At 41.8% G+C, this 27,424-nt stretch overlaps 1 protein-coding gene across 2 annotated transcripts; it reads right to left on the bottom strand.

The window, feature by feature from the left end:
• Window positions 1-538: 538 nt before the first annotated feature.
• Window positions 539-27,149, bottom strand: vps35 (VPS35 retromer complex component). Of its 2 annotated transcripts, XM_084923723.1 has the most exons (18): window positions 27,015-27,149; window positions 26,052-26,150; window positions 25,551-25,647; window positions 24,654-24,777; window positions 23,491-23,673; window positions 18,711-18,930; window positions 17,694-17,777; window positions 16,302-16,411; window positions 15,681-15,777; window positions 14,187-14,335; window positions 12,409-12,616; window positions 10,703-10,858; window positions 8,675-8,797; window positions 8,405-8,584; window positions 7,222-7,461; window positions 6,734-6,877; window positions 1,636-1,822; window positions 539-1,139 (listed from the first exon to the last, which is right to left on the bottom strand). In XM_084923723.1, the coding sequence occupies exons 1-17, from the start codon at window positions 27,015-27,017 to the stop codon at window positions 1,643-1,645; spliced, it is 2,397 nt and encodes a 798-aa protein (XP_084779849.1). In that variant the 5' UTR covers window positions 27,018-27,149; the 3' UTR covers window positions 539-1,139; window positions 1,636-1,642. The 2 variants fall into 2 exon arrangements, with proteins under 2 accessions (XP_084779849.1, XP_084779841.1); XM_084923715.1 differs by having other exon boundaries at window positions 539-1,822.
• Window positions 27,150-27,424: the final 275 nt, after the last annotated feature.

Here is a 27,424-nt window from a genome sequence, read left to right as displayed (position 1 = left end):
ACATATGCCAAAAGGATTAGATGTTACTTAAGATGATATGAGTGCAAAAAGTGAAAGAGTAACAGTCTCTTAATAGAAGAGCATGTTGACAAAATGCTGCTGATGTTGGAATCAAAAGACAAAATGAAGACCCCCTTGTTTAAACACACAAGGACTTCTTTAATCTCTTTTAGCATACTGGTGTTAATCAAGTCTATTTGGCCTTGGAGGAAAAGGTGTAGTGACTCCCCAGCCAGGCGAGCGGCTGACCAGCAAATTCCAGGAACAACATCAGAGATCTCTGTCCAGAAGAGCACAGTCCTCCTCAAGTTCCCAGGGGCCAAGCTTGAAGGATAAAGAAAGCTCGCATGGTGAGAGGGAGTTAAATATAGATAGACTTATATGTCTATCTTAATGCAACTGTTACTGATATTATTCCATTTCAAACGTTGAATCAAAGTTTGAGCCACAACCAAATAATCCTTCAGCAGCATACAACAGCACAGCATAGTCTAATCACACTCATGAAATACTGTGTGTAAAATAAGTAAAGTTCAAGTACTGTTAATGTCAATTTTATTTCAGAGACAATGATCATTTCTACTTAATCTGTATTTTTATTTATCTGATTTACAAGTGCATTTAAACACATATTTAAAAGCAAAAAAGTAACAGTTCAATGCCGACTCCAACAAATCAACATTAATAAGCAAGAAAGAGAAATCAATAAATGTTGTGGAAAACGACACAAAGCTTCTGCACCATTGTACACTGACAAGTCGGCCAACATACAATCCTGAGGAACTGCTGCACCTCCTTAACATGTTCGTCCAAAAGGACATGGTTGTTATCAAAAAATATCATGGGGAAGAACAAAAAACAGAGTGTAATTAGTGAGATCCATAGAGAGTGAACTAAACACTGGCCCTTTGATGCCAAGCACACTAAAGCATGCAAACACACCACAGTTTTGACCAGGTCAATCCAGTGGTGAGAAGTCCTGACTTCAAATGAGACACTATAAGGAGCCTAAAGAGAGAGAATGACGAGCACGATGTGGCAAAAAGAAGAACGCTGAAGTGTGACGGCCAAAGATTGCACGGTCATCTGGTCTTCAGTTTGGTTTGGCACAATCTGTTTAAAGTTGCCACAAAGCCAACCTAAAGAACAGCAGAGTTATTGATTATTCATGTTCAGGAAACCAGGCCGTATGCAAACCCGCTGCAAGACAACTACAACTTTGAGATTTTCTGTAGTTTTTATACACTTGGCTATTACATTCGCTTCTCAATATGGACAGATATCAACAACTGAAGGCATGATGACACAGTTAGCAAGTCCTCCATCAACATTAACATAGTGCAGGATACAGACAAACTGGTTAATTGTGGCCTTATAAAGGAATAAAAGACTTGCCACGACTGCACACTAAAGTTACGTGCAGCATTGCTTTACACATGCAAGGATGGATCGCAAGGAGGAATGATGAAGAGACATCAACAACTAAATGAAGGACCGAAAGGAGTTCTTTCAGCTCTTAATGTTTATTTCTATTCCTGGCCTTTAACACAACTTCTTTATTCGTGTGATAGTGTGCGGTTGTCTACTCTTAATATAGTGGAACATCTAAAAGGGACTTTATATTTTCCAACCTACATTAGCTTTAAAGGACCAGGCCCTCGTAGGCAGGGCCCTCAGATTCAGGGGATTCCCTCTGCAGACGAAGATGCTCCAGTGTATTGTGGAAGTGTTTGTTGATCTGCTCCGTCTCTTCACTAGCTTCCAGGTTGGGAAGGTCTTCCCTGATCTTTTGGATCAGCTGGTTTAACACCTGGACTGTCACCTGGATGGGAGGAAGAGGAGGAACAGCACAAGGGTTCCTGTTTACATTCTAATATTATTGGGTGGACAACATTCACTCGTACCAAAGTATTCATGTACACGCTCTGTGGGTCAGTTGGAATAGATAAGAGCAACTGTTCAAATCAAAACAACAATCTGAGTTTTACACAAAGGCGACTGTAAAAAAGTGACACATTTTCAATTTGATGGCTAAGCCTCACTCCAGCTCCGACATGGATGCCAGGGTTGGTCACGGAAACAATCCCACCAAACACTCTAATAAAAACACGGGCCTGGTCCGAGGAGGGAAGAGACTTTACACAGGGAGGGGGGCTCAAGGAGTCCTGACAACCAATCAACAGCCACAATATATATGCCATTTTTTAAGTGTCCATCCATCCATCTTGTTCCGCTTATCTGGGGTCGGGTCGCGGGGGCAGCAGCCTAAGTAGAGGAGCCCAGACCTCCCTCTCCCCAACCACCTCCTCCAGCTTGTCCAGGGGAACACCAAGGCGTTCCCAGGCCAGCTGAGAGATATAATCTCTCCAGCGTGTCCTGGGTCTGCCCCGGGGCCTCCTCCTGGTGGGACATGCCCAGAACACCTCACCCAGGAAGCATCCTTGTCAGATGCCCGAGTTACCTTAACTGGCTCTTTACATTTTTTAAAATTTTTTTTGTGACCACTGAAATTAAAGTTGGGGCTTGCTTCACATTTAAGTAAATAACTTTAAAAATAACTGCCCTGATTCAAGATGCTGTTAAGAATGTGGCAGAAGTTCATTTTCAAAATCATATACAAACCTGTGCGAACCAACTTGAGTCTAAAAAGCACACCTCTGGTATCTACACATCCTGGCTTCACAAGAAGCTCTTCCTCAGCAGACTAGCCAAAGCGCTTCAAGGTCACCTCACAAAGCACCTTTTTGAGTGTAGCACAAGGATTCAATACACTCATTAAGACAACAGGTCATTCTTCAGCACAGTGAAACATGACCATAAAGGGAAAGGGGGAAAAAAACGAAGGAGAGAAGTGCTCGATCACCCACAGTGCCACAAATAAGGTGGCGCGACAGGTGATGTTAGGGCTGTGCGATATGACCACAATCTCATATCCCGATATAAGCTATCCATCGTCCGATAACGATATAAATCACAAAAATGTAACATTTTCTGTAAATTCTGTGAGTCTCGGGCAGCTCGACCTGCGTGAAGTGTTTCCAGCTGCGCGTCGTGTAGCTGGAGTCGAGTGTTTTAACCGATGCACGAAACGATACAATTTTTAGACATAAGTTGTAACGGCGCCGTTTTCTTTGTGAGTATTTATTACACAGCGTGCTGCGGGGAAAAGCCTGTTCTAACGTTTGAGTCTAAGCTTTATTTTTTAGCACCTGGCGGCTCTTTTTTGCTTCTCATCTGTAAATAATCTGCTCTTTCACGTGATTCAGTTTATTTTGAAAAGTCTCAACAGGATCTTGAGCTTTATTGTGAAAGGTTTACGTGGAACAAGCGGACACGCGATGCTGTTACCGTCGTTGTTGCTAACGACAACGCATAAAAACAGGCGCTTGTCCGTCCGTAGTGTGGTTATATTAAATATAAGAGAAAGAGAGAACTTTAAGAAATTAATAATAACTACAGTGACCATCAGAACGGTGAAAAAATATTGCTGTAAACAGTTTATTTTGCGACACCACGAAACAAACGACAGCGTAAAATGAAACTATAGACGTTTTTATATCGTTATATCGAACAGCCCTAGTTGATGTGACATCAAACTCCATGACAGGGGGTGTGTGGCCAGCATGAAAACAACTGTAGTCGGGATCTAATATTAAGTGACACAATGCCACCTAGTGGCAACAGATAATCAGCAGTAGATGATAATCATCATCCCATGCAAATAACATTTCAGTTGGTGGATCCGTGCATGATATGCATTAGGGTGACTTGTAGTAAGTAGGTAATTTCCATCACCACCTAGTCGGCAAAGGTAGTATATTCAGTGGGTAAATAACAACACCAATCAACATCCCAGACCGGATAACGGCTCACCCACACCACGCCCAAGCCGTAGTTCAACTTGACAACGGCATGCTTGGACATGCAACAGGGCGCACAAGCCCTCCTACTGCTGTTTGCAGCTTTGTAAGAGAATAGAGAATTAGGTCTATAAGTTTCTGGATAATTACACTGTTTTAGTAATTTTGAATATTAAAATCTACTGTTGTTGTGCACAGAGCGAACATTATTAAACCGTATCATTGTCCAAACATTTATAGACCTAACCAATGTTCCCTCTAATGTTTCACGTGTCTGAGCAAACACACAAACTCCCTGAGCGGACACTTGGACCACTGTGAGCAACAGCAGACGTGTGCGCTGTGGTCACGCCAGCATCCAATCCATCCAAGTTACATGTTTATTAAAATAATCAAATTACAGCGTTTACATTTATGTTAGACTACTTTAAATTAACTGCTTTAGCCCACTTACAATGAAAATGTTAAAAAATCTTGTTCATGACCTGTAGCATGTTAACACTATTGGAAGGAAAAATAACTTGAACTCCAATTTTGAAAACACAACTTTCTTTTTTCTATTTTTATAAAGCTCTGACTTGTATAATGAGTCTGTGGTCTGGGAGAGAGTCTGTAACTCTGTCTGCAAAATACAGTAAATAATGACCAATGTTGGGCAATTAATTATATAGTTACTTCTTCAAAAAAGTAACTGAGTTTTGCAAACAACAAAGTTTTTTGCAGCTGTTTACCTAAAAATGCAGCCAAGGCGTTTTTTAAATAAACATTTCAAACTATTTACAGAACAATCAGCTGTTCTGCATCAAATCTGATGCCACACAAATTATTTGTGCCGCTCCAAAAAGTAATTTCTGTCCACTATGAGATGAAGGAGAACAACAGCCTGATACCTGCAGGCCTGACAGCAGCAGATGCATCACTGCTGTAACACCTGTAACATTCAGCAGTCGCCTCATTGTTCTGACACACACAACAAAACTACTGACTACACTACACACTAACTACACACTAACTACACACTAACTACACAAGATTTGTGCTAAACGTTGCAAATCTCTCACATCTCAAACACGCCGTCACTCCTAAAACTTCCTCCTTCCTAAACAACTAAATGCCATGTTGCCATATCACTTTTTGATTGGTCCACATGGTACATTTTTTGACCAATAGGAAAGGGTGGAGTTTTTTTGGGTTTTGTCTTTGCTCACAGGCGGAGCTTTGTAGTGTTTTCCTTATAAAACGCAGTTTTTACCGTTTCTTCCCGCAGTAAATATAAACAACGACAGTATTCAGGAAGAAAAACAAACATTGCAGATATTTTATCATAACTCTGGTTTTACGTGGCCGATCAACACAATTTAAAAACTGGTATAAAGTCCACACTTTTCCCGTCAGTTGCTCCGTCTGTCCTGCTCACATCTCCAATGGTTGTACACGTTGTCATTAACGTGGCTTCACTCACACTTCTTCTTGAGGACTCTGAGGAAGAACCACCTGTCCTCAGACATCCTGGTGAACTTCTATCGTTGCACCATCGAGAGCATCCTGACCAACTGTATAACAGTCTGGTACGGGAACTGCTCTGCCTCGGACCGGAAGGCGTTGCAGAGGGTCGTGAAAACTGCCCAGCGCATCGCCGGAGCACCACTTCCTGCCATAAAGGACATCTACAGGAAGCGGTGTCTGAAAAGGGCTGGGAAAATCATCAGAGACCCCAGTCACCCATCACATGGACTCTTCACCCTCCTGCCCTCTGGGAGGCGCTACAGGAGCCGCCGGACTAAGACCACCAGGTACCGGAACAGCTTCTTCCCCACAGCTGTCAGACTCCTGAACTCTGCCTCCTGACATCTGACCCACGTTAACACATGGACTGGACATACACACACCACAACCACCTACACACACACACACAATGGACAACTGTACCCTCAAACACACAATAATAACATGGACTGAACCACCACTCACAACCACTAGCACTTTATATAGCCTCTGTAGGAATTATATCTCACTTATCTTAACTGCACTACTGTATAGCTCTGTGTAAATAATCATTCTGTACATTCGATAATTTTTAATCCTACAACTGTTTATAACCTGCATAGTTCCCATTTCTGTATAGCTGTATATCTCAGATTTCTGTAAAGTTATTTATTTCATATTCTGTACAGTTTTTCATATTTATATCCTGTTCATAGCCTGTACATAGCTTGTACTCACTACAGCCTGTACATACTTATAGTTATAGAATATTCACAACATACCTCATACCGTGTACATTATAACATACCATAATAGACCCATTTCTGTAATATACTTACATATCTATATTATTGCTAATATATATTGTAATATATCTATATCACTAAAGCACTTCTGGATGGATGCAAACTGCATTTCGTTGCCCTGTACCTGTGCATGTGCAATGACAATAAAGTTGAATTCTATTCTATTCTATTCTATTCTACTCCACATCAGCCGCTTTGCTCGCTAAACACCGGTGTCGCTGTCATAGCCTGTCAACGACGTTGATCAGCTGCGTATATACGAATGTGAATCGCATCATTGGCTGGACTATGGGATAAGGTGGCATCGTTCTGATCCCATACGGGAGCAGCCAGTCACTCACTGACTAAACTGTTAAAGTATTAATTTTAATTTCAATTCAGGTTAGATTTTTTTTTGTGCGCAACGCAGATTTTCTGTGCGCAGAGACCTGCCAGCAGTGCTTGGCGGGAACATTGGACCTAACTGTTAATCAACACTTTAACTTGAGTGGTTGCTTTGAGGCAAATGAAGAAATTATTCTCTCTGGCAAAATTACCAGTTACTGGTTAGCGCAAACAATTTTTTTTAAAGTAGTGTCTTACCGCATCGTTTTCCCTCTCATAGAAGCAGACGTATCTGTTGAGGATTTCAATGAAAAGCTGAACTTGCAGTGATGGATCCATGCACTGGTTGGCAATCTTCAAGGCTTTCTTTAGACACTCCATCACCCGCTTACCATCACGGATCTAAATGTGTAAAACGAGCAGGGAGCATTTAGAGATGTGCAAAAAGACTAAAGTGCACAATAGCATTAACAGCATTATATAGTGTGTTAAAGCGCATTGTGTCCCGTAAAACTGAACTTGCTGATCCTTCCATACCACATCCATTTGATTCCATAACTAATCTTTTGGGGTTTAATACAGTGACTGTTTAGCCTTCTGGAGACTTCCTCCTCACGACACACTGATGGTTCCATTTAAATGTCAGTTTTTAGAACGTCACTCATCTGCATGCACATGATTTTACTATAACCATCTTCAACAACTTTATGTTAGTGTATGGGAAAAAAAGCCTAATTCCAACACACCTCTTCACCATTTTTGTCAGTGCTGCGACCTGACCAGAAGAGATGGGCACAGATGCTGACAGCTCTGCACTGGTCAGGCTTCTTCAGCAGCTTGGACGCAGCCAGTGCACACTGAGTCCTCAGGGGCTCGTGGTTTTCCTCGCTGAAGCATCGCATTCGCTCAAAAGTGCCAATAATCAAGGTGATGGCTGCCAGCTGAGCTTTGGAGTCACTGATCTCATCCTCATAGAGAGAGAACGCCTAATATGGACAATGTATGGAGAACCAAGAGAAGAGATGAAAAGGTTGAGGGGATGGAACAACACCACCCAATGACAGAGAAAGAGGACTATAGCGGTCTAATGGTTTTAAAATACAACAAAATAAAGTTATGTTTTTGGTTATACACTCAAAAGTTTTAGAGCACCCCAATTTTTCCAATTATTTATTGAAGTTCATGTCATTCAAGTTCAGTGAATAGCTTCAAATGGTACAAGGGTAAGTGGTGAACTGCCAGAGGTTAAAAAAAGGTAAGGTTAGCCAAAACTGAAAAATTCTGCACATTTGAGAATTATCCAAAAAGGCCTTTTCCAGGGAACAGAACATGGGTTCAACGTTTAAAACTATTCTGCAGCAATTTCAAAGAAAGTCAAGGTGTCAGTGAGTACAGTTTCCTTCACCATCAAAGGGCACTCAGGACAGAACAGCATTCTGCAGTGCCATGCAATAGCCTCTGGTATATGCCTAGTTGGTCAGGGGTTCATCCTACAGCATGATAATGACCCAAAACACAAGTCACAGTCTCCAGACTTAAACCGCATCAAGCTGGTTTGGGATGAACTGGACAGAAGAGTGAAAGCAAAGCAACTACCAGTGCCTCATTTATGGAGACTTCTGCAACAGATATGGGAAGAACTTCTGAAGAATATTTGATTTCTATTGTAGAAAGAGTGCCACGGGTGTTTGCAGACACCAAAGGTGGCTACTTTGGGTCAAAGGGTTAGAATACATTTTGGTCTCTAAATTGATTCAATGATTTCTTTTTTCAGTCCAACTGCTTTCATTTCAGAGTGCAATGAGACATTAAACTGCAGAATTTTCAATAAAAAACTGGAAAAACTCAGGTCTTCTAAAATGTTTGACCACACATGTATGTATGTATATAACCTATTTAAAGGCATGACAGTATTATTAAACATTCTACCTGTGACATGAACTCATACGCTACAGTCTCGTGGTTTTCAAAGCCAATCTCCCCTGCAGCCAGCGCCCCCTGCAGGAAGAGTCGAAGAGGCAGCTCGGCGAGCTCAGCCTTAATGAGCGCACTGATTGTCTGGTGGGCAAAAGAAAAAATCTTCTGGCACTTCTTTTCCCATTTGTCATCCTAAGAGGAAAAGAAATTGGTATGATTTCATAACAGGACATAAAATAAAATGCATTATGTGCTTTGTGATGAAAAATAACATTTGCTCACGGTTGAGGAGTTTTCCTTGTATCGAAAGGCTAGCTGGTAGGCAGCAAACACAAGGGGAGGCAATGTGTAACGAATCCTTTGGTTTCCACCAGCTCCAAAGTGTTTGCGTGCTGTATTAAGAATCTGAAGCAAACAAGAACAAAGTTAAGTGAAAACCACTGGTCTCAGCAAAAACATTCACAGAAGTACAAACTTAGTCAGAAATGTAATCCGCTGAAATTTTCCCAAGAACTAGAGAAGGTGGGGACAAAGGAAACACTGCAGCGTTATTCTCAGAATCTCTAGCAGCAACTTAAAGGACACCACCTGCAGGACTCCATGCAGTATTTCTAATGCATAATGTGCACAATTAAGACTCTTCGGGTTCGTCTCAAATGCTTGAAAAGAAGACAACTGGACTTCTACAACGTCACAGATACATTTCCACGAGGCTTCTTTAATTCTGAAAACAAAAGGTGGAGTGAAGAAGAATAAGAATCCTTTATTGTCATTATGTCTTCACACACATAACAACATTACATTCACATATACACACAATCAAGAATAGAAACAACAGGTAAGATATTATGTGGAGATCCAGGAAGATGACGTCCACGCTGCCTGGACCTCCACCAACGCACAATGACCTCCTTGGTCGTGCTGGTGTTCAGGACGAGGTTGTTGTCTAAAAACACTGTCGGTGTTGGATCTCCTCTCTACAGTGAGTCTCATCATTGTTCCAATATCAGACCCAAACAATATCAAACAAAACTTAAATACTTTAACATAAAACTAGTAAAACAAAAATAAATACAGCTCCACGACTGTGTTAGTGAAGTGAAGGGTTTTGAGCAAATACAGTGAATAACGTCGGGCTGAGCACACAGCTCTGTGGCAACCAGTGCATCCAGCTCCTCATTCTCACCACTGGAGTAAGGGCGATGTAGCCGCTGAGGCAAGTGCACCCGGTTAATTTAAACCTTGGATTGGTTCCTGAGGGTTATTGATCCACTATTAATCATGCGAGTCATCACATGATCCAAGAAACATTCTTAGGTCTTCACTGGGTGTTAAGGGTGAAACCGGTGTAGGACACTGTCCCACCCCACCATCAGTGGAGCTATTGAGGTCACCTGAAGTGGCTGGAAGGATGTCAGACTGCACAGTAAGTGGCTGATACTTCGTGTCATAGGCTACGCCTCTATTCAAAGATGGTTCACAGTGGACATAGATGATCTAATTTTAGCAAACCGTCTGTCTTCTTGGTCCAAAATGTGAACATTGGTATCCTGAGTGACCTTTAGATGTAGAGATACACGTGAGTGTGCAGCTGATTTCATTTAGGTCCAGTTGGGATAACCACTAATCTAAGACGGTTTTTTGTTTGTTTTTTTAAACACACATGACTCTTCCTCTTCTTTCCTTTCTGCTTTAGAAGATACATTTCTGCCTGACGTTGCAGGATCCTGATGACTCCACGCTCGTCTTCCAGAGCAGGGCTCGCAAAATCGCTTGCCCGACGTCCCGGAGCTAGCGATATCTCCGGTTGGGTGAACAAAATCTATCTCAGCCCCGTTCGTCGGGCTATATGATAACCTGACGGGCGGGGCTGAGATAGATTTTGTTCACCCAACCGGAGATATCGCTAGCTCCGGGACGTCGGGCTAGCGATTTTGCGAGCCCTGCAGAGGGTCTGGTAAGTCAAAGCGTAGGCTTCTGGGAGTCTGTGTCGGCTTCCGGTAAACTTCAATGTTGAGGCTTACAGCCTCCTTAACGAGCAAAGCACAGTCCAGGAATGGTAACCCTGATATCCTCCCTGGAAAATCAGTGAATGTCACCCGCATACCTGAACCTGTGGCTCAGTGCCGTCCCTCTCAGCCCCTTCCTCCATGATAAGGTTAGCTACAGTGGGGGACACAGAGGAGCCCATGGCACGTTGTTGGCCTTGCCTGTACAAATGTCCAGTTGCCTTGTTTTCAAGCACTCACGACTACCACAACCTTGATGACTGAGAACGTAGAAAGACACAATGTTAACGCAAACACCTACAAGATACTGCTGATCAGGATCTTCAGAATGGAGCAGATGGATGAAACGGCCCACAAGGCTCTGCTCCTCAGCAAAGTCCTCTGGGTCTGGATCATCAGTTGGTTGGTCTGGCTGGTCCTGTATCAGTGTGGACACCAAGTTCAAGATGGCGTCCACCTAGAGGAACAAAGGGTACAACATTAAACCGACACTATTTACAAACTGTGTAACCAGGTTAGATGTCTGCACAATAATGCACAAAAACCTTAAAGAATACTTTAACATGAAACTACTAAAACAAAAATGAAAAAACAGCTATTTTTATACAGATTTCTCACTAATCTAAGCAAATATGACAAGTTGTATCACAAAGTACAGATGATACTGCAGCCATACATAACCAGTGTGCATTCAGCAAGAGACTGTGGCTGTGGTAAAACAGCCTACATAAGTTTTCTGTTAACATCACTTTTTCATCCGTCGGTGAGGGCTTCTCTACGTCGACTGTAGTTTGGGGTTTTTGTCAACTTTTACAAGCCTATTTGCAAGGTTGTTGGGAAACTATATCAATGTGTCTGCAAAAAGTTGGTTCTGTTCATCTGGACGTAGCGTTTTGTGGGAGAAACGTTTCGTCATCATCCAGGTGACGTCTTCAGTCTCAGCTGACTGCAGGTTTCAATCTTATAAACAGGACATTTGCATAATGACTGAAACAGGCCCACTGAAGGAACAACGGGCTGGGAGGTCAGTTCCTTAATCTTAATTATGCAAATTGATCAACAACCACTGATCAAAGGCCATGAGTCCCATTCACAGAGAGTTGGGGAATGGCTGCAATCACAGCATTGTAAGATGGTGACAGATGCACCCTTAGGCCCCTCCTCCATTCAGAGATGGTCTTTCCCTTTTCACGTAAATGGCCTCCTTGACTCCGCCCTCAAACCAGCGTTCCTCCCTGTCCAGGATGTTACATCCTCATCATTGAAAGAGTGTCCACTGGCCTGTAGGTGTGAATAGACTGCAGAGTCCTGGCCTGACGAGGTGGCTCTTCTGTGTTGGTCCATCCTCTTCGCCAGAGGTTGTTTGGTTTCCCTGATGTATAAATCCTGCCAATCCTCCTGCACTTAACAGCGTACACTATGTAACTCTGTTTGTGACGGGGGACCTGATCCTTGGGGTGGACCAGTTTTTGGCGCAGCGTGTTTTGGGGTTTAAAAGCCACAGAGACCTGGTGTGTTCTTTCACCATCTTACATGCTGTGATTGCAGCCATTCCCCAACTCTCTGTGAATGGGACTCATGGCCATTGATCAGTGGTCTTTGATCAGTGGTTGTTGATCAATGGTCATGAGAATTTGCATAATTAAGATTAAGGAACTGCCCTCCCAGCCCATTGTTCCTTCACTGGGCTGGTTTCAGTCATTATGCAAATGTCCTGTTTATAAGATTGAAACCTGCAGTCAGCTGAGACTGAAGACGTCACCTGGATGATGATGAAACGTTTCTCCCACAAAACGCTACGTCCAGATGAACAGAACCAACTTTTGGAGATTTACTTTCCTGGATGATTGAGATGCATCAAGACGATATATAAATGTGTAAAAAAATTAATTACAAAAACTGTATCTATGAAAACCACACATCCTTTATGTAAAATGTTGCTAGGGGGGTGTTTTGTCTGATGCTCTGTCGGTTTAAATACAAATCTACAGCTGTTAGATTAATAACCTGCTCTTGTGCCACAATGGTGGTGTTGTAGTCCAAAGTGTTGCTCAGCACATAGCAACTCATGTTCTTGCGGGACTCATAGTCGAAGTATTCAAAGAGTGGTGGGAAGTGTTTGAGCTGCAGGACCATCAGCACATTGTTGTAGGTATCCACCGGGATCTTCAACAGCCTGGTAAGTTCCTTTGACACCGCACTGCTGGTTGCTATGCTAGAGGAGGGAGAAGAAAGGAGACTGAAAATGTTTTTCCCCTGCAGGATTAAAAGAAGCCGACTCAGGTTTACAGTTCCAAGGGACAAAACCCCTCATACCTTCAGGGGGGATCAGTATGGGCTCAAAGATCAAGTTTGTGGAAATGATCAAAGTTGAGAAACTGAGTGAGGACACACATGTAAGCATATTCATGCTTAGAGATGTTTCTGCTGACATGCTGTGTTTGTTCTTCTCCAAACATCTTAACTTTGCTCTCATCTGTCTGAAGGACTTTGTTCAGTTTCAACTTTGCAAAATGAAGTCACACCGTCAAACTCTTTTTAGAGAGAAGACGTTTTGTTTGGAAAATGGCAACATTTCCAAATCAGGCTTACTTGTAACCTCTGTTTTGCACTTTGACCTTTAACATGCTTACTGAGGCCTCCAGAGTCAGAGAGGCTCTTGGGTCGATTTTGTGGGACAACACACTCTTGGACGGGGGCTGTCTTGAATGTTTTCCATTTGTGAATAATCTTTCTCACTGCACAGAGTTCAGATTGATTGGAAATGGTCTTCTAGCCTGTCCCAGATTAATGGGCTGCTTCCCTCAGATCACTGCTGATGTTGTTCCTGCTTTGCAACACCAGTGTTGCAGTTGTTTCTCAACAAAGCAATGTATTACTCATTACTTGTTATTCTTCAAAGTAATCCAGTACTTTGCCTAATTAATTACAGTAACTGTTACATTGCTTTTGACTCTGCAGTCCCACATGTCAACACAAATCTATACTAGGACACACATTTGATCTTTCTCTTAGATTTCAGCTTTTTAACACAAAGCAAAGTTGAAAACCGACCAAAGGGCCAAACAAATCGGTGATTCTAGATTAGAAACACGAACAGGTAGAAACACCTGCAGCCTGACTGCTACCTGCTGAAGCGTCTGCTGGTCTGCGGTCGGCACAACATTAAAAAAATCACGTCGACTTCTTTGCTAGCTTAGTGTTAGCATGCCACATATGTAATGTGATTATTGTAACATGGTACTTCAGAGTGTGTTAACACACAGCTGACTCACTACTGACACATTTAACTGATGATCAGTCAACCAAGCACCATTTTTAATTCAGTTTTATTTAAAAATGACAAATCACAGCAAAAGTTGCCTCAGGGTGCTTTCTATTGTAAGGTAAAACTCTTAAAATAATACAGTGCATGTGATAATCAGGAGCTGGCGGCTACTTAGTGCCCATGGAAGCAGGAAGCCTGGACTGTACTGCTTCACTGACTTACCATCTTGTTAAATAAATAATGACACTGGATAATATGTCAAGTGCTTTTGTGCATCTGACGGTGTATTTGCTATGTTAAGATGATTATTATGTCCTGATATGTAAAACCTTTCATCTGCACAACTCATGAAAGCAACCAAGTTTCTAGTTTCCTCAATAATACTAATAACACATCTCAATATGCAAATTTATGTTATAAGAATGAATGCATTCTGCAGCTTTTATTAAGCACAGCTCTATGATTTCATGACATTACACGGCTCACTCAGGAGTTCATCAAGGGACCAGAGACTTACTGTTCCAGGTTGAGCTTGTTGAAGATCTCCACAGTACTCTCCAGGACTTTGTCTACATAATCTACACGTTCAGGGTAGCATTTCATGGCCAAATTGATGAGAGAGACCTGAAGCGATACAATATCCTCTGATGGCATGTCCTGGCGAGACTGAAAGAGTAGACAACAGAAGGGAGCAGTAGTCCCATTGTTAGTTACACTTACTCTAGTACTCTACCTAGTTTGAGAGGACCCGCCTTTGACTCTACTGTTGTCCTGTAACAAATAAATTATGATTGCTAGTTTCCTAAGATCCTAATATGATATACCATCTCTGTTAGACTTTACATGTGGCTCCATAATAATATTATGTGCTTTTAATGTGCTCTGACTCTTCTTAATAACACGCGTATGGTTAAGGATAGCTCTCTCCCAAAAACCTTTTGCATTCAATAAAGTGACTCTGTCATCTACTTTGGTCAAACTAGGGCTGGGTGATATGAGAAACATCTAATATCACACAATTTTTTGGCTATATTGTGATACTCTCTATATATCATGACAGGTCTTGCGCCCCAGCTCCCCCGGTACCGCGGGTGAGTTGCAGCTTAAGCCTCTGTGAAGTCAGGTTTTTTATGTCAACATCAGCATGTGTGGTATCCGCTGAACCTCCAAGTCTCAGCTAAAAGCTCATATAGACCATTTCTACGACCAGCAAACACAGCGAAAACAACAAACAATTAAAACATCTGTTACATAATTTTGCAAAATGTGCCTAAACACAAACATGGAAGCCACGAACTCACTTGACTTCACATAACCAAGCCAATGGCACATTGTCTGAGATCTTACAGATTCCAAAACTGCAAGTGTCGAACACCACAAATATACTGCATGTTAAACAGTAACATGCAATCAGACTCACATGTGCTGTTTTCCCCGTTTCTCTGGCGGACAGCTGTTGTAGTTCGTATCACAGCTGCTGGCTTATTTGAACTTTTCTTTGGTGTGTGGGGAGATGTTCACATGCGCAGTTCAAAACATTCGTAATTTTGCAGGGGATGACTTTTCAGCTGGCGGAATACATTTGTGGTACTGCTACCTTTTGCAGCAACAGTTTTATGTCATATTTTGCAAATTACTGCATTTTGTTCGACATCATCCTTGGAAATCCAAATGACAGCAAGTCTGCAACTCCCACTATCGCCATATTTTTCCCTATCTGGTAGTATATAAACACTCTCGCTCAGTGCAATGTGCCAAAAATGTGCCGCAGAAAATTTTCCGATTGGGGTGGGGGGGGTGGGGTGGGGGGGTAAATGATGATGCATTCTCTGCGTGTGGGAGAAAACCAAAAACTTACAGTGAATTACGTGCAGACAGCTTAATATTTCCGCGGCAACCTATACTCGATGGTTATGATAAAGGCATTTTAATCATCATACGTGGAAAAACTCGCGATACATCAAGTATATTCGATATAATGTCAAACCTTCTTGAATTTAAGGAAACGTACCTGAATCACAGTGGCCACCTGCTGAGAGAAGATGTCAAACAGTTTGATTTCAGCAGGGATCCCTGGGCCATCTTCTCGATGAGCAAACAGAGCAAGTCTGAAACACAAATCAGAAGCTGGCTTAAAAGAAATCTCCATAAACAGGAAGTCCTTGAGCTCAGCTGTGCATCAGGGTTTTAAAACATTTGTACTGTTCACTGCTGAACAAGCATTATTATGAGCAAATCATCATTAGTTTAAACAGGAAGAACAAAATGCTGGAAACCTCATGTTGCAGTTAAAGGTTTAAGCTTGGGGACCAGAGTAAATAAACATGCTTATGGAGCAGCACAGTGGTGAAGGTTAGCCCTGGCTAGAAGTTTCTGGTTAGCTCCCTGTGCCAATTTCCTCCGACAACCTAACAAGACATAAGTGTTGGGTTGAATGAGAACTCTAGATTGACTATGATTAAGATACAAATATTTAAATACAAATCTAATGTTTTTAAAATGTATAGAATAAAGTAATATATGGCTAACTGTAACTGGTACTGTCAGTGAGTGGTCAACCAGTCTCAAAAAGCACTAAATTGCAGTTTGCTCACTGGGTAGCTCTGCTACACTCCAGCAAATAAAACCATACCTGTCAATGAGGGCGATGATGATGTTCTTGACATTTACGTGTTGATGTAGCTCAGCACAGGAACGCAGGAAAGGATTCAGCGTTTGAAGGTGGAACTCGTCTGGGAAAACCTTCGGAGACGAGATTATTTTAGTTAAGGCCTGAACGACTGTGACTGCACGTCATATAGGGCTGCTCAATTAATCGAATTTTAATCTCGATTACGATCTGGGCTTTCAACCATCATTAAAAATGACTGAGCCGATTATTAGCCCCTCCCTCGTGCTTTACTCTCGCGCTGCTCCGTGTGGCAAATCGAGTGCACCTCTCTGCATTTCGAACACGCGTCACAACAATTAAGAGCAGCGGTCCCCAACCTTTTTTGCGCCACGGACCGGTTTATACCCGACAATATTTTCACGGACCGGCCTTTAAGGTGTCGCGGATAAATACAACAAAATAAAACTAGTACCGGTACCGAAAAAAAGAAGATTTACTCATAACACACGTGAAAAGACCCAGGAAAACCGAGTAAACGATAAAAACGATAACAAAATAACGCTGGAAACAGATAAAAACCCTGAAAACCATACATTTCACACCTGAGCCTCAACTCTCGCGGCCCGGTACCAAACGACTCACGGACCGGTACCGGTCCGAGGCCCGGGGGTTGGGGACCGCTGATTAAGAGGACCCGAGGGAAGCTCGGAAAGCTAAGCAGAAGTTATTTGGAGAGGAGAGCGACTGCTGTTGGTTGAAAAGAGAGGTAAAAAAAACTTGAGTGGTGTGGAAACATTATGGGTTGGATCAGACGTGGATCAAGTAGACACAGTGTGTAAACGTTGCTACGGTGCCGTAGCTGCACCACAGAGCAACACTGCAAAGTTCACTAAACACAGATGTTTACATTTTTCATCTATTTTTATATTGCAAACATTTGCACTGTTATCAGTATTTGCACTATTTTATATTATTTTTGACAATCTTTAAAGTCATTATTCAACACATTGTTATTGTTAAATAAATATCGTCAAATAATCGAGATCTCAATGTCAGTGAAAATAATGGTGATTATCATTTTTGCCACAATCGAGCAGCCCTAACCTCATATATGTGAAACAACCAGGATGCTCCAAGACTGAAATAAAGGCCATTTGAATTTGAATTTTTCAAATAATGTTGGGTTATTGGGGAACACGGTGGGTGGAACAAATCTGCTTACATTTGACCAATCCCCCATTTGTTTTCCTTTAACATGGTACAGTGTTTGGTTTTTTTACTGACAGTGCATGATTTCTGGTCATCCCTACTATTCCCTAAACCCAGTGTTATAAACTAAGGTACAAACAGCAAGTAAAGTCTAGTCTACTGGATTAGTTGCAAATGAGACTCGAGAATTTTCACATAAGGTACCTGAATGATGCATTCCATAAGATATTCCTGAGCCAGTGAATCCCTGCAGTTCACAACCTGCTCCAGGACTCCAGGAAGAACAATCTGTGGAGAGAAAAAGCCACACAAGAAAAATGGTTTGACTGAACAAATTATCATAAATACAACAACAGTATGTACGGTATAAATATATGTCAAATGTAGCAAACACGACGCTGAAACATTACAATTCAATGTCAAAAGAATCATCAATGCTCAAGAAATAGTGAAAGTCTGTAGACAAGGATACGACAGTGTGCTGTACTTGTTTCTGGAGTGTCATTACTTCCAAAGTGCTATCCTGCTTTGTGAAAACTGAAAGTGAGGAGTGGGGTTTGCAGCTGTGAATGACCAAAAACATACACGTTACATCCAAAAGCATCCTGGAATGGATAAAATGATAATACGGGATGACCACTTTGACACTAAACACAGAGTAGCACTGGACACAGTTACAAACGTCCAGCATAGTTTAATCAGATGTGCATAATAACACTCAATCTTTGTATTGCTTTTGGGCCACACATGTGTTAGCCTCCTCCACCCCCCCCCCCACAGTGGTGATGCTATCGCTCACAGGAGGCCGATAGGATGATCACTCACTGGAGCACATAACTCAGCCCTAATGTGTGTGTCAAACCATTACCACACAATAAAGCCATACAGTGGCCATAGTTTATTTTGGTGAAAATAAAGCAATGTGCGCCTTATGTCGTCATATATTATATCACATCTCTGGGACTTCCAGTACATGCAGAAAAGACACAGGAAGTCAGGTAATGTCAACATAACGTTACTTGAGTTGATAACAACCCTATCACTATAACATAAGTAAACACAGACAATCAAACATCACTCCCACATTTCTGAAAGTCGTGATCAGTGTTGAACACACCAGAGAACCAGCAGCTCTCCTCTTTCTGAGATGACAGTAACAAGTCGATTTCTGTGCTGAGACCAGTCCCCACTGCACAGATCAGCAAAAACACAAAGACACACCTGTTTGTATTTCTCCACATTGACACCCTCCAGTTGGCTGAGCCGAACTAGATTGGTGCCCACCAGAATCCTCAGTTCTTGTCGCTCCTTTTCTCTCTTCTCTCGGTCTCGGCTGTGACCCTGATGCTGCATTCGAACCCACAACTTGTTCATCTCCGCAAAGTTTAGAAGGACAAAGTCGATGGAGTCATTGATGTCACCGGTCATCTCCTCTGTTCCCCTGTGGAGTAAAAGCTGCAGTTTAACAGGAGGGATGCAGAAGATTACAGGACTGGAGTTCTCCTTCCCCTCTGGTGATTTCTAAATTTCCAGTATCAACTATTAAAACACCAATATAACACCATGAACAGTGACGCGTTTTTTAATCCAAACAGTAGACTTAATAATTTATTATATGAAAAATCCTGCTTAATATCCCTGAATAGAAAAGTCCAGTGCAGAGGGAGTGTCCCTGGTTTTCACAGATCACACATTACATCACCTAAGTGTTAATAAATTCTATTAAGTGTCTTTCATCTTTGTACTCAACCCAAATATTAAGAAAAGATCACGTGTGTTCTTTGGGGATTTGTGTTGGCATGTGGGGCTGCAGCCTTAGTCCCACACGCCTCGTAATGATTGGTCTTTACTAGAGATGGCACGATACCACTTTTTTACGTCCGATACCGATATCATAAATTTGGATATCTGCCGATACCGATATGAATCCGATAGTTTTTTAATCAATAAAACTGATTTTCTAATATCTTGCTGCATTTTGTATAAGTTTACACTCAAGTTTAAATAAACAAAAACACTAAAGCTATTCTGTTATACCTGTATGTAAAAAACACACTGCACCCAAAACATTTCATAGTTCAGCAACACTGATCAATCTAATAAACTTAAACCTGCTCCATCCTCCCTATTCTGGTATTTTAAAGAGTACTTAGCAGAAATATTAAGCAACCTAACTAACAGGGTTGCAAACTCCCAGCAAAAAAAAAAAAAAAAATAGGGAACCACCCCCCACCCTCCACCTCATGATGCTTAATCGACGTAATCAACTTTAATTTGATGCAGTGTGAAAAAAACGCACAGAAATAAATTATTTTTCAAGAATAATTAAATAGATTCAACATCTTTCTTCAACAGAACTGCAGAGATGGTACCTTCCCAAAGGAGAAAGTACTACAGCTTACTAGGGTGTATTAGACTTAACAGTTACTATATACAGTAATGGACTTCTATACATTTTACATCAGATTAAAACTTTGGTTGTAAGATTCAGATAATTATTTATTAAAAGCTCGACATTTTAAATGAGAATAAGAAAGAAAAGTATGTCTTTGTGCCCCCTTTTCCCTGTTCATGCCCTATCGGCCCCCCTGGCTAAACTTTGCTAGATCCGCCCCTGCACAGTTACCAGCCGTCAGCTGCGTAGAAAAAGATCCTGGTGTAGAAAGTAATATTAAATAAATTCTAACAGCTTATCAAGCTTAAATGTGCTGCTGTTGTTCAGCTGCTGGTTTCCTCTTTCTGGTGCAAAGTGGGCCAAAAACAAACAAGAGAAAAGCCGATCAGCTGATTATTAAGCAGTTTCATGATTGAAGTAGCAGCAGGAGAGAGAGAGAGAGAGAGGCAGTCGCTCCATATATCGGTTGTTAAGCTTAACGTGGGAATGCTTTACAAACACTCAGAGATGAACTTACACACTTGCTTTACTTCTCTCTGGGAAAACTTCCTCGGAGATGAAATGCTGGTTTGGTAGCGAAGCTACAAATACACACAGCCGCTCTACCACGTGATGCATACTGCTGCGACGTGCTACGGTTATGAGCCGAGTTACGCCGTGTCACAAGTTTTGTGAGGTGCTTTTTTGATATTTAATGGATCGGATTACATTTTTTATTTCTCTCCAATATCCCATCCAGTAATTTACGCCAGTATCGGACCGATACCGATACGTAATGTCGGATCGGTCCATCTCTAGTCATTACGAGGTAATTCTACAGAGTAACCTGAAAGCAATGTAAAAAGCAGCATAACGAATGTCTTTCTCCTAGGAGAAATTAAGTAACGTAATGCATTACTTTTAAGAAAGGTGTTCTGTGTAATAATGTTTTTTACTTTACTTTTTTGGAGTAATGACCTGATCACAACAAGAGGGGAAACACCTCCAACATCCATAAACATCTGGCCACTCAGCATGTAAATAATTTGCATGAAAGTCTTTCATATGCTGCTTAGGATGGTGGTGACTCTCAAAGTGATATCGATAATAGAATCGGAATCACCAAATTCTCATCAATTCCCATCCCTACTTACAATAATGACCACAGTGTAAGCATGTATACGTGTCTCTATGTACCCTATGGGGCAATCTGAATGAAGGAACATCATCACACATACAGTGATAATTAACATCTATATGTTTTAAAAAGCCATTATTATAAAGTACCTTTGATCTTCATAGTCATCTTCCTCCTGTGAATCTGACGTTACCTTCTCTGTTTGGTTCACTTGTCATGATCATTATGTCACTATACATAACCCCAACTACTAGAAATTTCTTCACCACTAAATAGTAGGGGCGCAACGATACACAAAATTCACGGTTCGGTTCGATACTTTGGTGTCACGGTTCGATATTTTTTCGATACAAAAAAAGTGTTCATGCTTTTTTAATTTGTCATTTATTAAAATTATAAATATATATTTTAACTCAAAAGTACAGTTTTTAAATTGAATGTTGCTGAAACAACAAAGTAATAAAAAATAAATCTATCTGATTGAGGAATCACTCATCTTTGGAAAAGAGAGTTTATTACAGAGAAACGTCTCTTTCCAAAATAAAAGCTATACTATACGCTTCTTCTGGGCTATATTCTCAGCAGCATATTAAACATATCAGGTCCCCATAAGGAGAATCCTGTGCTAACGGCTGTCTAAATGACTCGGGTAAAGTTTGTAGCATGCGTGCTTGTTGTTTTTGTCTGCTTCCACTTGTCTTTGCACGAGGATGATGTCGGCGTAAATGTGCAGTCATATTCGTTGTGTTCCCACTAGTGCTGTCAGCGTTAATCTGAAATGACGTTAACGCCACAACACGGCAAATCTCCGTTAACGAGCTACCGCGGATCGCCCCGTGCCTGGGGCTGGACGGCGTCAACACGTTAACGAGCTAACTGCGCTAACACACTAGTTCCCACCCATGTAATTGAGCATTGCGTGGCACATCCAACATACTGTTTTACTTTAGTCCATGACGCGCTTACCTTCAGGGTCATACTTCACATGAAAACCAAAACAGTTCCAAAGGCCAGATCTGAATGAGGGTGGGGGAGGTTCAGTTTGCCATGTTGCAACGAGCTTAGCTTCTGTCTTGCTAGCTTGTGCTGAGCTCAGTGGATCTGCGCTCGACAGTCTAGGCGGAGTAGTCGAACGCAGATCCACTGAGCGCTGAACACAGACAGCATCGTCAGAAGAAAAGTTGATAAAATAAATTTAAAATGTTGTATTGTTCGATACATATGCGTACCGAACCGAAAGCACTGTATCGAACGGTTCAATATCGATACGAGTATCGTTGCACCCCTACTAAATATGGAATAAAGAGTCTGAAAAAGCGTTGCAGGCCTGGTTAAAATAACTTCACAGATCTATCATGACTTCTAATAAGAAGTGCCTTATAACATTACCAATGTATTAAACAGCTGGGGCAAGAGTACCCAACAAAATACTAGCATTAAAAAAAATACAGCAGACATACAAAGGTGTGGCCTCTTCCTGATTTCCTACTTGTTTTTATATGTTTGTCATTCTTAAATGTTTCAAATCATCAAACAAATGTTAATATTAGAGAAAGATAACACAAGTAAACACAAACTACAGTTTCTAGGTGTTTATAATTAGGGGGAAAAAATCCAAACCTACAAGGCTCTGTGTGAAGGTTGCAAACTTTCTGCAGACTCAATCGCTATAGACCTCCAAAATTCAAGTGGCCTTCAGACTGGCTCAAGAACAGTGCGTCAAGAGCTTCATGTAATGGGTTTAGTTCTAGTGAATGGTTCTTACTTAGTTCTTACTCCTTCAGTATACCAAGACATTTTGGACAATTTTATACTCCCAACTTGTGGGGCGATTGTGGCTCAAGAGTTGGGAGTTCGCCTTGTAATCGGAAGGTTTCCGGTTCGAGCTTGGACAGTCTCGGTCGTTGTGTCCTTGGGCGAGACACTTCACCCGTTGCCTACTGGTGGTGGTCAGAGGGCCCGGTGGCGCCAGTGTCCGGCAGCCTCGCCTCTGTCAGTGCGCCCCAGGGTGGCTGTGGCTACAATGTAGCTGCCATCACCAGTGTGTGAATGGGTGGATGACAGGTTGTGTAACGTGCTTTGGGATCTTTAGGGACTAGTAAAGCGCTATACAAATACAGGCCATTTACCATTTACTTTGTGGGAACAGTTGTGGGAACAGTTGTGGGAACAGTTGTGGGAACAGTTGTGGGAACAGTTGGCCCCTTCCTGTTCCAACATGACTGCACACCAGTGCAAAAAGCAAGGTCCATAAAGACATGGAGGAGCAAATATGGTGCATAAGAATTTGACTGCCCTGCACAGATGGGATGTCATTGAAGTTCATATGAATGTAAAGGCAGACAAGCAAATAGTATAGTGTAGCAAAGATATTGCAACATCGGTTGCAAACACTCCTTTGTAATTGAAATGTTGGAAAGGAAAAAAAAACTCACAAGTACTGTGATAGTTGTGGGTGCACACAGAGGGAAAAAGCTCAGCTTACTTACTCTGACTGCTCTCCATCATCTGGTAGTATGTTGCGAGTACACTGCAACAAGTAATTTCTGAGGAAGAGGCCCCTGAGTGGGTGCTGGACACCACGGCACATCTCAACAAGGTCCTTCAGAATGTCCTTGCGAGACTGCGGGAAGGACCGAACATATACCACACCCACTGTAATTAGCAGATAACTGGGGAGACGGGAGGAAACAAAAGACTTCATTAGACAGACATCTCCACAACTTCAGAGCATAAAGTTATTATAAACAGACAACAGTCTCACAAGGTCACAAATGTGGATTCATCACATTTCACCTACACCAACGCGACTACTCACAAATGTGTAAAAGTAACTTTTGCACATTTACTGGCGACCACCACTGCTAACCCTCACTCTCCTAGTAGAGACACTTATGTTATCAATTTGCAATTTCTATGTCGCCTTGTTCAAGTTATCACATTCACAAGATTTTGAGGATTTTCATGAAACTTAATTCTGACCACGAGGTCAAAATCACCAGGAATTAAACTCGTCCGAGACTCATAGCAGAGTCAACTATGGTATCAATTCGAAGCTCCTACGTGACCTCATTCTCCAGTTATCGCATTCACAAACTTAGATGTTCGCGCTGTCCGCCCACCCACCTACTCACCTGCCATGCTGACAACAATAGTCCCATCAGCCTCTTACGGCTGAGGGGTAAAAAGCCACACATCACAACAAGAATCCATATTAACATTACATCAACAGATCGAAATATTTAATTCTGAAACGTTGCCTCTGCATCCAAATGTCTAAATATTTGGACACAGATACACAAGGACCAGCCCACATTTGCTTGTGTATGGTCTGAGCTAAATCCACAAATGCAGGTAGAAAACTGGGACAGGGGCCTAGAGTTGAAATAATATCACCATAGTAAAATAGCCCTAGGAGGAAAATATCAGTTCAAACAAAAAGCAGATAACATGGAGACATTGGCCTTACCAATACAAATGTGCAACCTTTTCAGACCAAACACGTGTCGGTTAGTTTGCTATGTTTCTTAGCACTTAATTTGTATGGCTGAAATGTTAATGTCGCCTCTCTACTGGGTAAAAGGAAGACAGCGCTGAACAGACGCCACTAATGCTCCACATTTGACAGAAGTTCAGGTTGGTTGATACTCACAGTCTGGGGATGATGTTGCCCGCATACTGGACCAGCTCATACAGATCTGCCACCTTACGTCCCTTGGCAAACTCGTCAGTCAGATAAACCTCTAAGTAGTGGAGTTCATCAGAGATGGCCATATCTGAAGACAGTGTTAGGGACCAATGCACACACGCCACAAATCATATACATCAACAATACAGTTCCTCGCAGCATGTTTATAATGTAGTGGCTTCACTTTCAATCTGCACACAGTGTGTTCAGGCGCAATACTGTCAGGCCACCTAAGCATTAAGTGTTCTTTCAATTTTACATTACGGCTCTATAAGCCTACAGTTTACACCAAGTCCTACTCCAAAAAATCCTCAAAGGGAGCATCAGTAGAACTAAAAACGGGGATGAATTAAATGAGTGCAGTAGTTCTGCCTTTTTTCCAACAGTTGTTCAACTAAGACTATTTTGGATGGGGTTTCCAATGGCAACCTGGTCAGGGTGTTTGACTTTAGAAGGCAGCCAGCTCTGGACTTTAAAACATCAGTTTGCGCTGCCTTCATTCAGCTCTCATTTATTAAACAAGATATTGTTGTAATGCAAGCATACTGTCCATGCTGTTTCAACTTCTGGCCCAGTGTCTGAAGTTTTCTCCCCAAATCAATGTGACCATGCAGTAAAATACTAGGCAGCGCTTATTCTCCTTGTCCTTTTCAAGTGCATATCTCCCGCCTGCTTGCTGCTTCATTTGCCTTCAAATATGTTAATCATATTTGAAGGCAAATGAATGACGATATGACAACCCCACCTCAAACATCATAAAGTTATAAACTGTGACATGTAACGACTGGCTAGTAGCATCTGTTATACAGTCAGCCTGTTTAGATGAGACCTAAATGTCTAATCAGCACATGTAAAGAATACAGAGCTCGTAGTAGCTCTTTGGAGAAAGCATGGAGGTCCTTAGTTCACCCAACATGTTGGAGGCATGCTTCAAGGCGTCCATCAACTTGTTTTTGTCCTGCAGGCCACAAATATATTACATATCACATCCAAAACACATTCGTGATTCAAGAAACACTTCATGTATAACACACTGAACAGCCTGAATGGACCTTGAATTCATCTTTGAAAACGAAAAGGGGATTAACTGATGGAAAATGCCCCTCATTTACTTACATCAATAAAATTTGGTTCATTCTTTTTCCCCATAGTGTAAGAAATATGATTACTGCACAGTCTCTTTAAATATCATAACAGAATTTTGAGGTTATATTAGCCATCTCTATTGATTATTCATATTTTTGTAGTATTCCTTTTAATCAAAAAGGCAATAAAAGTCCAGGAGTATCCTCAGGAAGAACCAGTGGTTTAAAAAGCACATCACAATCAAGATGATAGTCCTATAAACTGAAATGCTCCTACCAGGCATCGCTTCATCTGGAACGACTGAACCTTGACAGCTTGCACAGCTTCATCCAGAAGCTTCTCCTGTTCATCCTGGGGTGACTGCTGTGTTGCTGGCTGCAACAGAGGATGGAAATACAAGTTATAGCACTCCTTGATTGATCTAGCAGGATTTTCTTCATGCAACACAGCATAAAAAGCAAGAACTCAAGTTTGACTTGTCTGATGATCTATAACGCCAGAAAAGAGAAAGGAAAAAACGGAGCAGTCTGAGGAGTTCAGCAGACTCCCGAGTTGTTGTTTCCACGTCTAAATCCAAAACACATCGACTCAGATTTGTTTGCATGTTTGAAGTCACGACCGACCGGTGGATGGCTGTATCTACTAATGAGGTTTAATGGCAGGATCGTCCTAGCCTCGCAGAGACAGTGACCGTCCGTGAATTGAAGAAAAAAGTTTTACAGAAACGACTGAATGTCCATCAGACCAAACGAAGCTGCTACAAGTGTTTGAGCTCGCCTGCACAATCTCGCACGACATGCTTCCGTGTGTATGTTCCGTGTTCGGTTACTCTAAGTCGGAGTCAACATTTAGATGCTTACATTAAAATATGACACAGCAAAGCGAAAGACGACGCTAACAAAAACCTAACTGTACAGTCTTATTTAATTTGCGTCAGAAATGTTGACGTTTACCGCAGCCTTTGTTTGCAAATATCATACTGTATATAGGAGCACGATGAGGGTTTCAAAGACAAACACAAATGTTGCATCTAGTTGCTCGATAGCTTCAGTCGGCTGCTAGTTAGCTTAGCTAGCTGCTGTCAAACGCCGAGCTAGGCCAAAGGACCATCACGTAGCTGACTTTAGATCAAATCACGTTACACAGTCAAAATGAGTTTTCCAGCGGTCAAAACTTCACACAGGCAAATTTCGGAATGCACAACGTTGCACTAAAGTCGGTATTCGGTAAAGTGCTTACCATGGTTATGGGACGTGTTTCAGCTCAGTCGGGAAGGCTGGCCTGTCATGTGACCCACAAGAACGGGGCTGACGGTCTGCACTCAGTTAGCGTCACGTCAGATCACAGGCGTGGCCGTTTCTCCACCACTCTCACTACGTCTCACTTCCCTACGGAAGGGCTTGGGGCTACATTAAGAAAAATATATTATTGATCATTTGAGAAAAGAGGCTGAAATGTGGAGATTACAGTTGTTGTTTCAAGAAAAATACCACGCCTCCTATGCCCTCTGCAAAATGCCTTGTGTAAACGAGTTAGTTAAACAAATTGATCAGTCTTCTTACCACCGTGTCTTGTGATATAACATACATCCTCTTTCGTTATTATTGCAACACTATGAAAACACCTCAGTATACATAAAACTGTATTCA

This window comes from Perissodus microlepis, chromosome 1 (genome assembly GCF_051167445.1).
Source record: "Perissodus microlepis isolate ML-2025 ecotype Zambia chromosome 1, ASM5116744v1, whole genome shotgun sequence".
Lineage (NCBI taxonomy): Eukaryota > Metazoa > Chordata > Actinopteri > Cichliformes > Cichlidae > Perissodus > Perissodus microlepis.
Note: the sequence above shows the minus strand (reverse complement) of the source record. Positions and strands in the feature narration are given on the sequence as shown.

Bases quoted from the DNA above. Each gene is read 5' to 3' on its own strand.
- vps35 (XM_084923715.1), bottom strand. The intron at 24,778-25,550 runs GTATTCTTTACA...CACTGTCTTCAG, and splicing joins AAAGAGCTACTACGAGCTCT to ATATGGCCATCTCTGATGAA. The intron at 8,585-8,674 runs GTGAGCAAATGT...TTTTCCTCTTAG, and splicing joins ACAAGGAAAACTCCTCAACC to GATGACAAATGGGAAAAGAA.